This window comes from Chiloscyllium punctatum, chromosome 43, assembly GCF_047496795.1.
Source record: "Chiloscyllium punctatum isolate Juve2018m chromosome 43, sChiPun1.3, whole genome shotgun sequence".
NCBI classification, from domain to species: Eukaryota; Metazoa; Chordata; class Chondrichthyes; order Orectolobiformes; family Hemiscylliidae; genus Chiloscyllium; species Chiloscyllium punctatum.
The window spans coordinates 39,027,373-39,042,966 of record NC_092781.1 but is presented as its reverse complement, the minus strand read 5'-3'; the positions used below and the strand labels follow the sequence as shown (position 1 = coordinate 39,042,966).

The 15,594-nt window shown below is 42.6% G+C and overlaps 1 protein-coding gene across 1 annotated transcript in view; it reads right to left on the bottom strand.

Annotated features, from left to right (window-relative positions):
* Positions 1 to 714: 714 nt before the first annotated feature.
* Positions 715 to 15,594, bottom strand: part of LOC140466555 (procathepsin L-like) — a 32,907-nt gene continuing 18,027 nt past the window's right edge. Inside the window, exons 5-8 of the mRNA XM_072562028.1 lie at positions 13,807 to 14,025; positions 5,841 to 6,006; positions 3,524 to 3,626; positions 715 to 1,094 (exon numbers count right to left, since the gene is read on the bottom strand). Coding sequence (XP_072418129.1) covers positions 995 to 1,094; positions 3,524 to 3,626; positions 5,841 to 6,006; positions 13,807 to 14,025 — 588 coding nt within the window. The 3' untranslated portion in view covers positions 715 to 994. The remainder of the gene's footprint in view (positions 1,095 to 3,523; positions 3,627 to 5,840; positions 6,007 to 13,806; positions 14,026 to 15,594) is intronic.

The window sequence follows — 15,594 nt, the reverse complement described above, 5'->3', positions numbered from 1 at the left end:
GCATTGAAACAAGGATACTGGAGATGAGAACCTGCACTAGATGAGGAACGGACACCCCTGTTACGATTATATATATTTTTTCCATTCAATATAATTTAAGTCATATTGTCTTGGAATTAACAATGCTCGACCAGAACACGGATGTAACACTATGCACACTATTTGTATCTGCAGCACGGGATAGAGAATCCTGGAATTATCTGTGCAGTGTGTCCATGCTGCACCACTCCTAGCAATATCTCTTGCCCATGATATCGTCAGAAATAAACCAGTATTCGTCTATTTCACAAGATCTGTGTGTGACCTCTTTTTGTCTTTGACGATTCTCCACAAGTATTGCTTTGCCATACTTAAAATACTCGGTTTTCCAGTTTTTCTGTTCAGTGAAAATTAGTAGATGAAACTACATATTCGCATTTGTCTGAACTGAATCTCATCGGGACACTCCCAGTCTACAGTCTGACCGGCTTAACGTGTTTCCAGGAGGGTTTCTGGTTCGAGTCTGTTCAATTAAGCCTTATTGTCCTCAACAACCCCATTGCATTTATTCAGTAACTGTGCTGGTGTCAAAAACGCAGACTCTTCAAATTTTCTGTGCATTTGTCTACAATATGGTTTGACAATAGATTTCATAGCAGACAAGGCAATTCATTAGGCACAAAAACAAATACGTTCCTTTGGACAAACAAACTCTGAAAATGATTGCTGGCAGCCTTTATTATATTGTTGGACATCAGCAGTACAGGCAGATTATTGTCTTCTCCAAGCTGGAGAATTTATTCACTCTATCATTTACAGTGGCTATACGTATCAATCAGACTATGCCATTGGTTTTATATGAAGCGATAGAAATGGCAAAAATCGTCATTATTTCACTTTTTAAATTTGCAGCAGACAATTAAAGCGATGTCATTGACTGAGTCAGCATTAACAGAAATGGTCCGGGTTTTCATTCAGCTGGGATTGATGAAGCTCTGTCTTATCAGTTGGCTCGTTACACGATAGGGTACCGCACAATACTGGCAATTCCACAGTGATTCCCTCTATCCTTAGCAATTTTGATGTACCCGTCTTCACCCCAGTCTGTTCCCCAGCTGGAAAGTAAGAAAGTGCATTGGTGTTGGAATCAAAATGCTGATAAAAGAGACATGTTTGGAGAAGCAGCTGTTTTAACTCTGGTATGCAATTGGAATTATTTTAGGGACTGAATTCTGGAATTACTGAGCTAGACAATGAGTTGTAAAGAATAAGTTGCATCAGGGTGGAAAGAGTAAATTGTTTTCTTTAACATCAATTGCTGATCTGTACACTACGTATAGACTCACTACAACAATTCAAATGGCATGAGGTGAGATCAATATCAGGGATAGTCTGCAGCTGGAGTGGATACGAAGTTCTAATTGAATAGGGACGAGTGAAAGTGTATATGGCCTCCTGGAGATTTCCTTCTTGCCTTATGGAGGAGGAGATTTTCTCAGGGTTTTTTTTCAACCAACATCGTTCTGAGATTGCCTGCCACAGGATAGAGACTGTGCAGAGCATAAGTTGATTTGGGCAAAGGTTACCCCGTGTCTCCTAAACTGCAAGGATACTTCGGCCTCAGAATTTGTTCCATATCTGGTTACCCTGCCCAAATCACATTTCCAAGCTTTACCAAACTATTCCAGCACCCATTAAACTGTAATACTATCTACCTTACTACACAACAATGTGTACGTTCTTATAAGCGACCCACATACTGTTTCTTCTGGGAAATCAAGTAGAAATGTGTGTATGTGTCAGTGTGTGTGTGTGTGTGTGTGTGTGTGTGTGTGTGTGTGTGTGTGTGTGTGTGTGTGTGTGTGTGTGTGTGTGTCCACCAGAACCACAGGACTTCTTTAATCAAACATTTTGTATCCAATCTGGCCCTGAAGATGTGACTGCTTCTTCCAAACCTGACTGCCGTGATTGTAATGACGGCAGCCAGCGATGCCTCAAAGAATAAATGGCTGAAAGGAGACAGACGGTGGTACTTGATGGAAAATATTCATTCTAGAGTTCAGTTACTAATAAAGTACCGTAAGGATCAGTTTCGGATCTACTTTTGTTAGTCGATTTTTATAGAAATGAACTGAATGAATGAGAAGGATGGTGGACTAATATGCGGATGATATTAAGTTCGTTAGAGGTGTTGACAGTTACTAAGGATGTATGGATTGCAGACATAAGTAGATAAGCTGCAGAGCTATGACGACAGGTGGCGAATGCAGTTTAACGCGGTAAAGTGTGAGGTGATTCAGTTTGGAAAGAATCCAATGTAATGGGCGAATGGTCAGATTCGTGCTTGTGCAGATGAGCACAGAGATCTCAGTGTCGAGGTACATCGATGTTTGAATATTGCCTCCCAGGTTGATAGGGTTATTGGGATGGCATATGGTGTGTTAGCTTTGATTGTTAGGGGGATTCAGTTTCGGAAACAGGAGATCATGCTTCAAGCCATACTAAACTCTGTCGCAACCACATTCTGGGTAATATGCACACTTCTGGTCACCGTATTACAGGAAGAATGTGCATGCTTTGGAACGGGTTCAGATGAGATTTACTGGGCAATCGACAGTTATGGAGGGAGATAGCAAAAGGAAAAGCTGAGGGAGTTAGGCTGTTTTCGGTAGGATAAAGTTTCAGGTGAATTAATTGAGACACATAAGTTAATTAAAATATTTGGTAGGTTGGATAGTGAGAGGCTTTTTTTCCTTGAATGGCGATGGCTGGCAGGAGGGCTTTAAAATCAACAGAGATAGACATTGGACAGATGTCAGTGGTAGTTTCTTTCCTCCGATTGTTGTCGGGGCTTGGAACTCTGCCTGCATCAGTGGAGGACTTGCCACATTTCAGAATATTTAAATGGTCATTGGTCAGGAATATGTACGAGAATGGAATAGTATTTGCTCCATGGGCTTCAGATTGGTTGCACAGGTCAGCGCAACATCTAGTGTTAAAAGACATTTACTGGGCGGTAAAGTTCTATGTTCTACGTTCCAGAATTGGGGCTGTTAATCTGATCCCATCAGTGTCCGAGTGACAAGTGATTAGAGCTTTGTCCTTGTTTCCCTGTGAACAGGTTGTACAGTTGGTTTTGAGATATGACTTTGCCGCCCATTTCCCCAGGAAATTGTTTTCTGTTGTTGTGTATAGCTGTTAATTTTAACCATATGTTTGTAATTTGTACTGGTAAGTTTAAAAACTGGTTGTGATTCAGGGATAATGACACTCTGATGCCTGCCTCTGTGCGAAGCAATACTTCAGACAAGAACCGTACACTTGTAAGTGCAGCGTTACTTGGTGATGGGATACCTGCCTCTGACTTTTTTTTAGATATCATCTCAGACAGCACAACCATTAAGCATTCAATTCCAGATAAATACAGAGTTACGTGCTCGTTGAACAGATACAAAGGTTGCAGCACAGAGACAGGAAATTCATTCCATGCCACTCTCCCTTCTCCGTCTGTGATCAGGTGTTTATTATTTCAAAGAGTACGGACCTGTTTTTAACCAGCCAATACTTCATTCCATCCTCAATTCCAAAACCAACCACCAGCACTTCATCGGTTACATATCCATTGCAATTTTCATCATAGTAAACTCCTGTAAGGAGACACATATTAAATGGTTTATCTGTGAAATATTTAATTAGTGTTAATTTAGCTTTGTTTCATGAACACTGACATGTCTGTTTTTACTAACTGTCTTCAAATTGATCGTCCTCACTCCGCACCATGACGTCTGTTGACTTTAATCAATGTTTCCCAATGACATCGCCTCCACCATTCTCACTTCCTCTCGGCACATCCTTCAGAGTCATAGACTTTTATAGCGTAGAAATGCTTCGATCCTTCGATCGAAATAGTCCATGCTGAGCACATATCCTCAACCAATCTAGCCCTATTTTTCAGCACTTGGCCAATATCCCTGTAAACCATTCCTATACATCTACCCATCCAGATGCCTTTTCTAATGTTGTATTTGTATCACTCTCCACCACTTCCTCTGGTATTTCATTCCAGACACGTACCATGCTCTGTGTGAAAACATTGCTCCTCAGATACCTTTAAATCTTTTCCTTCTCACCTTAAACGTACGGTCTCTAGTTTTGTACTCTCCTCCTCTTTATTCGTCCCATACCCATTATTGTTCATGAACCTCCACAAGCTCACCCTTCAGTCTCTGTCGTACCAGCGAACAAGGCTGCAGCCTTCTCAGCCTCGGGCGAAAGTGAGGAGTCCAGATGCTGGAAATCAGAGTCCAGATTAGACTTATGCTGGAAATGCACAGCAGGTCAGGCAGGATCTGAGGAGGGAGGAATATCGACTTCATCAGGAAGAGCTGTTGCCCGAAACTTGATTTTCCTCCTCTTCAAATGCTGCCTGTGCTGCTGTGCTTCTCTAGCAAACCCCTAAGCTAGACTCAATTTAGCCTCACTCTAACCCTCAAATACTTCAACCCTTGCTAAGTCCTTGTAAATATTTTCTGGATCCTTTCAAATTTAACAACATCTTTCTTACAGCAGAAAGTCCAGACTTTAACATAAAATTCTAAAACTGGCCTTACCAATGTCCTTTGCAGCTGGAACATGACATCGCAAAGCATATACTCAATGCACTGACGAATGCTGCTTTCACTCCCCTGTCGACGTGTGACTCCAAAATCATGGAATTATGCACGCGGGCCTCGAGGTCTCTTTTTTTTAAAATAACACTCCCTCAGGCCCTGAAACTTTCTGCATACATTTCTTTACTTTCTTTAATTGTCTCCTGTCCATTCCTGCTGGCACTGGACCACCATCCCTTTTCTTATTTAATTTCCTTGTTCCACCCAATCACAGACTATCTGTTTCATTCTTCCTTTTTTATATAATTTTTGCTGTTGTTTTTATATCAATGATTGATATAGTATCTTGCTGAGATTATTTTCAGTGTAGAAATAATTTACCAAACATTTGCAGAAGACACTGACCATGGTACCTGACCGTGTATAATATCAGTTTGCTGCCATGTGTGTTAACACATTCTGTTAAATTACAAAATCCTCCACCTGGGGTAATGAAGGAGATCCAATCTGCATTCAGTGTTTTTTCGAGTTTGTCTCCAATTGTGGGTTGTACAGTAGAAGTGCTTTGTGATTTGAAATGTTGATGGAGTCAATAGGGAATGGTCCTGCACATGGAGACGACCTGTGTCATCATCACAAGGAAGCTGTGCAGGCGTCCACCTCCCTGTTCAGACCACCGTCTTTGCAAGTCATCTCGAGTCGCCACACGAGAGGAGATCAAGAACAGAATAGAAACAGCTGCTGAGAGAAGAGGTGGAGCAGAGAGTGAAAGACTCTCAGCAGGAGGCCAAGAGATTTCAAGTCGAAGGTCTCGCCCTTCCTCTTAATCCAGATACAGTGAGTGTAGCGTCTACAGTTTACAATTAATAAAACGCTGACATGTGCAGGTACTCAGCAGCACATCAGGACAGTTACACCTCACTGTCAGTTCTCTTAGCTACAGCACAACGTTTGAGCTATTTGCATCACTCCGAATGGGAGCAGGTCCATTTCTCATTACCATTCATGAGCTCACCTTGTAGCATAGTCTCGCTTTAACTCGATGATATCTGACAGAACTGGACGGCATGTAACACGAGAGGAGTGTAGGGAGGAACAAGGGTAAGGGTCATGGTCCATGGTGAACTTTGCAGTAATATTAATACCAAAATAGTGACAGTAAATGTGTCTGTAGATTTATGATTTCTAATACCTTTTCTTGAACAGTCGATAATCTGATTCAAAGACATCATCCAGTGCTCTGCGACTTACCTCCTTTATAATGTTGAAAGGATTTCAGACTTGCATTAATCACAACAGACATCGGTCCTATCTCTCTCACTGCTTGTTCCAATGCTGCCTCGCCTCCCCAAACCCATTTGTAGTCAGTGATTTTAGCAGCAATTTTATCTCGTTGAAATCTGCAGAAGCCTCCATCCTATAATTTAAATAAAATGTTGAAAAGGAATGCTCATTAAGTTCATGATAAAGCTATTTTTTCTTTTCTTGATACTTTTCTGCATTCCTACTTTGGCAGCCACTTTGTTTTCCCAAATCTGTGTGATATTTGTTCACTTTTTTTTGAAAAAAATACATTTATAGTGACTTAGCATGAAAACAAGCCGTTTGTTCCAACTCGTCCACGCCAATCATATATCCTGCCGTATTGTCGTCCTATTCGCGACCATTTGGCCCTGAACACTTCCAATCCATATACCCATCTGGGTACCTTTTAAATTTTATAATTGCCCCAGCCTCCACCACTTGTTCAGGCAGGTCATTCCATACATACATGAGCCTCGGCGCGAAACAATTGCAAATCAGATCATTTTTCGGGTTTTCTTGTGTCAAATTTAATATTTATTGCTCAATGTATTCGAAATATTCTACACTGAGACCAAGCAATGGTATTGCAAATGAATTGAAATGTGAGTACATGAAGAACATTGTTATTTGTCTTGACAATTCAGTATCCCAATCAAGCTCACCCCCTCGTTAGCTCATAGCGAAACTAGACTAGAAAGAGTTAAGCCTCTTCAGTGTTTTCGGTCGACTCATCTTAAAATTGTGATCGTCCTTTAGTAAACTCAAATCTTCACATGCAAATAAATGTTTCCCAAACCGTCAATACTTGCAACATTAGAGTCATTGGATTACAACTAATTAGTATTAGTCTCAGTGCCTATTCAAATATTCCCCCTTTCACCTTAAGGCCCTGCTCTCTAGGTTTGAACGCCGATCCCATGGCTAAAACATTCGGCTCTTCACCCGATCCATGCACTTCATGATTTTATAAACATCAATAATATCACCCCTCAGCCTCTGTTCCTCCGCTGGGAGAAAAGCCCCGCCTATTCAGTCTCTCCCGATAACTGAAACCCAAACCCAGCAACATCCTCATCAATATTTTCTGCACCCTGTGAAAGTTAAAAACATCGTCCCTTTAACAGAGCAACAAAACTTGTGTAGAGTTTTACAAAAGTGGCCTCGTCGATGTCCTGTACAGCTGCAATATGACGTCGCAATACCTGTACCAATGATTTGATCAATGAAGGTAACTGTGCCAAGTGCCTCCTTCACCATCCTATCTATCCTCGGCTCCACTTCCAAGGAATTATGCACCTGCACACTTGGCCTCTCTATAAATTCCTGCATGTTGGAAATGATGGAGTATATTGATTGTCTAAAGTATGGCCACTATGCCCGTGTTTTAACGAAAATTGGAAAATTATAAATGTGTTGACTTTTCAGAGTGTTGCTACTGTCTGATGGAGTGAAGATTCTGGTCAATAATTTTCAATTACTTCTCATCAATGTTGCAGTTACTTCAGCTTCAGGACACAGGGAAGAACATGATGCCAATTCTGGGGTGAGATTGATACTGGGAGTGATATTGGAATGGGTGTCTGTGTGTAGCAGGAGGGATTGCCACATTCACCCAGGTTTAATTCCAAGGTGGCTTAAAATGTAGTTGTGGCAGACTGTGTCAGCGTTCATTCAAACTTGGCTTGGAGAAGTTGTGATGAGCTGCCTTCCAGAACATTTCCAGAATTTTTGATTGGTTACTATTCTGTTCGAGAGGGAGTTCAAGTCTTTTGACCCAAAGTCGGTGACGGAATGACAATAAATTTCTGAGCCCGGATGGTGACTGATTTGAGGGGATGTTGCAGGGAGTGGTGTTCATTGTATCTCCAGCCCTCCTGGGCGGAAGTGGCCTTCGGTTTAGAAGATTCTGTCGACAGTCCATCAGTCAACTTCACAGCTGTAGCTCGTGAATTGTATATACTGCTGTCACTTTGTGATGATATTGGAGGGAATTAATATTTGTGGATTTGATGCCAGACAAATGGAGTGAATGTCCTGGATGGTGTCAAACCCACTCAGTGTCAAAACATAGAACACTGAACAGTGCAGCACAGTGCAGGCCCTTCGGACCCCAATGTTGCGCCAAATATTTATCTTCATCTAAGATCAACCTAAATACACACCTCTCCAATTGCTGCCGTGCATGTGCTTGACCAGCAGTCGCTTAAATGCTGTGAATGTCTCTAACTTTACTTCCAAAGCTGGCAGTGGAGTCCACGCATCAAAACATCTGCGGAAACAATCTACCTCTGGTATCTTCCCTTTACTTTCTCCAGTGACCATAACTGTATGACCTCTCGTGACAGCCCTTTTCCTGGATAAACGTCTCTGGTTACCTTCCATTTCTTTATCCAAGCCATTTATATAAAAAAAACAAAGAGCAAAGGCGCAAGAACAGATCCCTGCAGCAGATCACTGGTCTCCGACCTTCAAATGAATGACATCCCATCCACGACCATTTCCTGTCTTCTCTTGGCAAGCCAATTCCGTATATAGTCAGCCAAATATCAGTAGATCCTATAACCTCCTAACTTGCTGAATGAGCCTGCCGTGGGGAACCCAGCAAATACTTTACTGAAATCCATTGACATCCTATCCACTGCTCGACCTTCATCAACCTGTCTCAACACATCCTCAAAGAACGCATACGAATTGTGATGCATGACATGCTCATCAAAAAGCCACATTGATTTTCCTTAATCAAAAATCATTATCTAAACAATCCAAAATCCTATATCTGCGAACTTTTTCCAGTACCTTGCTGACCACAGACGTAAACCTACCTAGACAACAATTTCCATTTTTGTTTCTCTATTTAATTCCTTGAAGAGAATTACAATATATTACTCCCTCCAAACATAACGAACTACTTCTGTGAAGAGGTTGGATTCAAAGATCATTGCCAGAGGTGCAGCAATCTCATTTCTCACTTCTCGTAGGAAATGTGGATATATCTAATCCTGCCCTCGAGATTGAATCATACTCACGCTTTTCACAATTTATACCATATCCACATTCTAAATATCAATCAGTTCCAGCCGAGTAAGCTCTTCCCCAGTATTCTCGCTATCATCAAGCTCCCTCTCTCTCACGACTACAACAGCAAAATAAAACTCATTTTGATCCTTCTCTACCTCGCCACGCTCGATGCTTAAGTTCCCTCCATTGGCTTGGATCCAGCTTAGACTCTCGCAGATCATTCTCTTATTCCTAATGTAAGTGTGCAAAACATTTGGATATTTTCAAATCCTTCTCGCCAAGGCTTTCTCATGCCCCCAACCAGTTTTCCTTCGTCCATTTTTGAGTTCTTTCCTTTCGACGCTGTAATCGAAAACATTTTCGCCAGATCCCGTTCTTCTGCTCTTGTCATCCAGGGCTGATTTCCTTTACAATTCCGCACCGGTCTCATTGGGACAAAGTTATTCAACACAGTAAAAAAATGCTCCACATTTCTGTGGTGCATTTCCGTAGAACAATTATTCCTAATTTACACTCCACAGGACCTGTCGAAGAGTCGTAAAACATCCCGTCCCCAGATTAAATTCCCTCTCATAAAGGAGAAAGTGAGTACTGCAGATACTGGAGATCAGAGCAGAAAATATGTTGCTGGAAAAGCACAGCAGGTCAGGTAGCATCCAGGGAGCAGGTGAATCGACGTTTCAGGCATGAGCCCTTCTTCCTGAAGACGGGCTCATGCACGAAACATCGACTCTCCTGCTCCTTGGATGCTGCCTGACCTGCTGCGCTTTTCCAGCAACACATTTTCGGCTTCCCTCTCATACAGTCCGTTTCTATTCCTACCCACGGCGACTGCACATTTGTGGCATTTATGCTTTCTGTCACCGAAATGCTCTCCCATCGAGATATCTAACACCTGGCCTGGCGAATTGTCTCGAACCAAATCCAATATGGCCTCTCCCAGTCGGCCTATCTATTTCGTGCATCAGGAATACTTCCTGGTTACACCCAACAAAATCATCTCCATCCTGATAATCTTCACCGCGGATGTTCCAATTAATATTGGGGAATTTCAAATCACCCTCATCAGCAATTCTGTTATATCTGCACGTTTCCAAGATCTACTGTCCAATCTGTCCAATGTCTATGGTAGACAACCAATAATATAACTGTTTCTTTCTTTGTTGTCGGAGCTGTAGTCATCCAGGGATGATGAAGTATTCCACCATATCCTTGCTTTTTGTTTAGTTGATGGAAAGGATTCAAAGATGTTGGTCATGTGAGACTCAGTGATGATTACATTACGTCACTTGTTGGATTATGTCATTGCCTGGCACTTGTCTGGTGAGAATGTCATTTGTTATTTATCTTCGCAAGTGGAGATATTGTCCACACCTTGCCACATTGGACACAGACTTCTTCAAAATGTGATAAATTCAAATGGTGCTGACAATCGTACAGATATTCCCCCTGCTTACCTTTTGGATAGAAGGCCACTGACGAAGCAGCTGAAGATGGCTGTACCAAGAAGGCTACACTGAGGAACTCCGATCGACATGTCCCGAGCAGAAAGCCATCAAATAACTGCAAACACCTTCCAGTGTGTTCGATATAATTACAACCAAAAGATTTTTTTCTTCCAATTTCCATTCACTCCAGATTTTCTTGGGCTCCTTGACGTCACGTCACGCCTTAATGGAAAGGGGTGTCATTCTCACTTTAACGCTTGATATCAGGTCGTTTCCCCAACTATGGAGTGTAAATTAGGGACAAAAGTTGTAATGAATCACAAGCCGAGTATTCGTGCTGGCGTCCAAACTGAGGCTGCCAAATTGGCAATTTATCATACTGAGCAGTTCTGATCCCAATGCCAATGTAATTCATTCAGGGGTGAGTGAGGTGATCAACATGAGACCACAACGACATGCAAATGTGTTCAGCATTGATTGTAGATTTAGGGGTCGGGAAAATATCAAGTACCAGTTGAGGAAGGGTACCCCTGCTGTTATCTGACCTCACTGCACCACACCCCACCCCAGCCAAACACACCCCTACTCAATGCTGTGTTGTTATCGTCACCTCCACTCCTCTCACTCAGTCACTTACTGTTGGTCTGTTCCCCAAGATCAATACCAGCCCTCAGGTTGTTGTACTGAATGTTACTGCCTACCTGATGAGCAGCGCCACTGGCCTTTGGCTGGTAATGACCACTCCTTGGCGCTGTCATTTGTGCAAAGCCATTCTCTTGTCCTGCTCAGTGCCTGAGTGACAATTCCTACACTGGAGCTTCATGAAAAGAGGAGACTCTGTTAATGTTGACTCGCCAGCCAGTGAGTGAGAGGCCATCACTTCCATAAAACATAGCCAGAGAGTAGGTTTAGTGTAGAGTGATGCCCAGTCACCAGATCATGTACGCCTGTCATATGACGAGAGTGTTTCTTTCATTCAGTTGTTTCTTTGGCCAATGAAACGCTGGATTTTGGAAAGCAGGGAGCGTGGGCAGACAATGAACTTAAATTTTGCGTTGCTTGTGGTCTCAGATTACCACAGGAACAATTAAACAGTGTTGACACAAACCTAAAACAAAAGCAATTGCTGTCCTGCATAATAACGCGCAAGTCATCTACAATGAGTCCAGACATGAGAGTGTGGAAGATCTTGGGTAAGGACTTGAAGAATCAACTGAAGAACAAGGTGAAACTGTGTTACACTGAGACAAAGAGCTGGGATTTGCACGCAAGAGGCTGATCCCAATCAAATCCAAGACTCGGGGCAATTGTGACGTGTAGACAGACAACAACGGCTTCTGGAGGAACAACATCAACTGTAAAGCAAATTACGCAAAAACGTCTCCTGAGTATCGATTCAAGCCAAGTTTCTTAATTACACCACAATATGCCAAATGTCAACCCAGCAAGTCGCATGGTAAATGACATTCCTAAAGAGTAAACGCCTCTCTTAACAAATCAACATATTTACATTCCTTTTGATGTAAAATTGCAGATTATATGAGAGTGACTGACCAGCCCGTTGGGGCATATGGGAGAAGCAGACAGACATTCCTGACTCTTCAGATCTGTCCATCGCTGTGTTAGGATTTTAACTGTTATAGTGGATGGCGCACGTCCCAGTCTGAAGGACAGAATATGCTGAATGTTCCGTTGATTCTGCCGAACGTCACATCCAGATGCTAAATCACAGTATGATAGAATTCCCAGAGTGTAGAAAATGCCCATTCGGCCCTACCTTATCCCTGTAACCCTGCGTCTCCCATGGCTTAAACACCTAACCTATAATTCCCTTCGCACTCTGGTTAGGTAACATAGACAATCCCCCTAACCTCCACATCTTTGAACTGTGGGAATGGTGAGCATTAATTCACAAAAAGTGAAGTATTCTTAACTCCTCAGACATATTGTCTGAGGGTACGAGGTGTTGTGTCAAGATGTAGGAGAGCTTTCCAAGATAAGGTTGAGATGAGTGGGAGTGCTGAAAGATTTTATTCTCTCAGCCTCCTTAATGGTGCTTATGCAATGACACTTTCAGAAACCTGAGGGCAGACTCTTAGGGAAGGATTTACACAGATCCAGGATGGCAGCTCCCATTTGAAAAGCATTGCGTTTCAGGGTCTAACACCATGGATGTTGGAAAAAGACCGTGCTTCTGAAAAGCACCGAAGAATTTTCATTTGAGTTATTTACTTTCATGTGCATATTCTTTGCACATATAGGGAAAAGTGTTGTCTCGTGTTGCCACGCTGCAGCACCATCTCAACACACATTTAATATCACAACATACAAAATAAATTAGAAAGAAATGGAGAAATAAAGAGAATGTCCAACTTCATAGTCCTTACTAAGTGCTCCATCATGGACATGCTGATCAGGCATGTGTCCCCTTCTCTATCACCGTCGGAATGAAAGTCGCCCAATCTTTGGCAGCATCTTGACTCCGCTGATGCCTTGGTCACAAGGAGGTCTTGATGGACCTCAGGAAAGTAGTTGGCAATGATGCTGCTAGGCATGACATTGGTCCAAACACGATTCTGTTGTTACCAGGAGGCTGCTTTAGATATCGCTGTCTAATGCAGTCACTGCAGTTGCTGCCGGATCTTGGACTGGGCCTAAGCTCCATTGCTGCCTCCATGAATCTGTGATGGTGTCCTGCAATGACAGGTACCCACACTCACCTTGACCCCATCTCCATGAATCTGTGCTGGATACAGATCATCACAGGAACCTGAAAACACCTTTCCCCTCCCTCCACTAATCTGCGCTGGATAGCAACACTGACAGAACCCAAACTAATCTTCAATCTGCCTCAATTAATCTATGATGGATGCAGTAATGACAGGAAACCAAACTCATCTTTTCTGCCGCCATGAATCCGAGCTGGATACAGATACTGAAAAGAAACAAATCTCACCTCCTCTCTGCCTCCCTGAACCTCTGCTGGATACAGACACTAACAGAAAACTAACCCACTTGCACCCTACCTCCATGAATGTGTGCTGGATGCAGATGCTGCCAAAATCCAAGACTCACCTGCAGAGCTAGTTTTGTGAATCTAAGATAGGTACAGATATTGCCATGAACAAAAACAGAGCTCATCTTCTGTCTGCACGAAATTGTACTGGATATGGACACTGCCGGGGACCTCGACTCATCACCGCCTGAGCAGCCATGAATTGGCGTCAGGATAGGAGCCATCAGGAACCCAAACTCTCTAGGGTCTCTCAGTTGTGAGTCCATGCTGCTCGACACACTCACAGGTAGCGTTGCTCTTCACCAAGAGGTAATTAAAATAACCTCCAAGAAAACTTACAAGTGAACACCGACAGGACCGAAGAAATGAAATAAAACGAAATGAGAATCCCGACTCCACCACAATCTTACGAGAAGTCTTGGGGATTTACCTTTCCTGTGTAAGGGTAAGTTTCCTCAGAGTTGATGCCTTGAAATTCAATCACTTGTTCAAAGCCTTGCAATGTGGTTCCACCATAGCATCCAATATATGGTTCCTGACAATCAATCAGATTCTGTTCACTCAGAGAAACCAGGTGTCCATGCCTTTTTGCCCACTGTCCTTCTATGCTACCAGTTGCACTGAAAGCCCAGGAAGAAGAACATTGACCCTAGTGTTAACAGAAATATAACCACATTAAATCATATTGATCGAAAAACGATAGCCAGTTTGCACCTACATTCATTTGGAACACCGTCTCACACTAATGCTCTTAGTCTAAATGTTTGTTCAGGTTTACCAGAATTACACGGAATCTGTGAACATCGGTGTGACTGGGTTCGGATTTGATTTGATTTATGTATTGTAACGTGTCGCGAACAACAGTGAAACCCTTTGTTTATGAGCAATAGATGCACATGCTCGTATGCGAGGATGAGGAGATCACAAAAGACTTGGACAAATGGTACATTGTAGAGAGTGGACACAAGGCAAATTCAATGTCAGAAGATCAGTATAATTTGAGCTAGAGAGTCTCAGAACTGTCTAATCACAGCTGGGGAAAAGCTGTTCCTCACCTGCTGGTGGATGTGTTAAAGCTTCAGTATCTTCTACCTGATGGAATGCATGTAAGGAGTACACTACCGGGGTGAGATAGGTCCTTGATGATGTTGCCTGCCGTTTCATGACAGCAAGATGTGTAAGTAGAGTTCATAGATAGCGTATTCGATTCCATGATGGTCTGGGACTCGCACACAACCTTCAGAAGTTTGTTCAGACCCTGAGCTTCGCAGTTGCCACACCTGGCCTTCCGGACCCAGACAGTATGCGCTCAAAGGTGTCACTGTCGAAGATAGTGAGGGTCCTTGTGCACATGCCAAAATATCCGAGCTCTCTGTTGAAGAAGAGGCATTTTTGTATATTTTCCAACGGCACAAACACATGGTTTGTTCTGGAAAGTTTGTCCATTATGGTCAGTCTAGGAAATTCGACATTTTCCATTCACTCAACCGTATTCCCATTGATGTAGATGGAAGCGTTTTGTTCTCCTTTCATTCTGAAGTCAATTATGTGTTCTTTAATTTTACCGAAATTGAGAGAGAGAGAGAGAAAGTATTCTCATTGCATCATGTCAATGTTCCCTCTATCTCCCTTCTATCTTATCATTCATCATTGTCAAATTTCCTTCCTGCTACAATGCTGTCGTCAGTGAATGTATAGATGGTGTTCTTTCGGAAATGGTGGGTGTAAAGGGAGTACAGTAACTGGTTGAGCACTCATTATTGGGGGACGCAAGTGGTGAAGGTTATTCGGGAGAAGGTGCAGTTGCCGATCTTCAATGATTGGTATCTGTGGGTCAGACAGCTGCGGATACAGTTGCAGAGGATAGAATCCTGACCAATGTCACAGGGTTTTGAGTTCAATGCGGAGAGTATAAAAGTGTTGAAGGCAGAGGGCTAGTTAATGAGCAGGATTCTGAAAAAAAGTGTCCTTGTCCAGATGTTCAAGGGGTGCAAGGCTAGAGATATTTCACCCACTGTGGACCTGTTACTATTATCGGCAAATTTTAAGTGACCAAGGCAGGATGGGAGAATGGAGTTGATGTGGGCCTTCACCAGCTTTTTGAAGCACTTCATGATTATTGTACTCAGGTCACTGGTCTGTATTCATTAAGGAACAATGCAAGAGTTTTGTTTCCTCACTTACGAAGATGATGGTGGTCTTCTTGAAGCAGATTGGG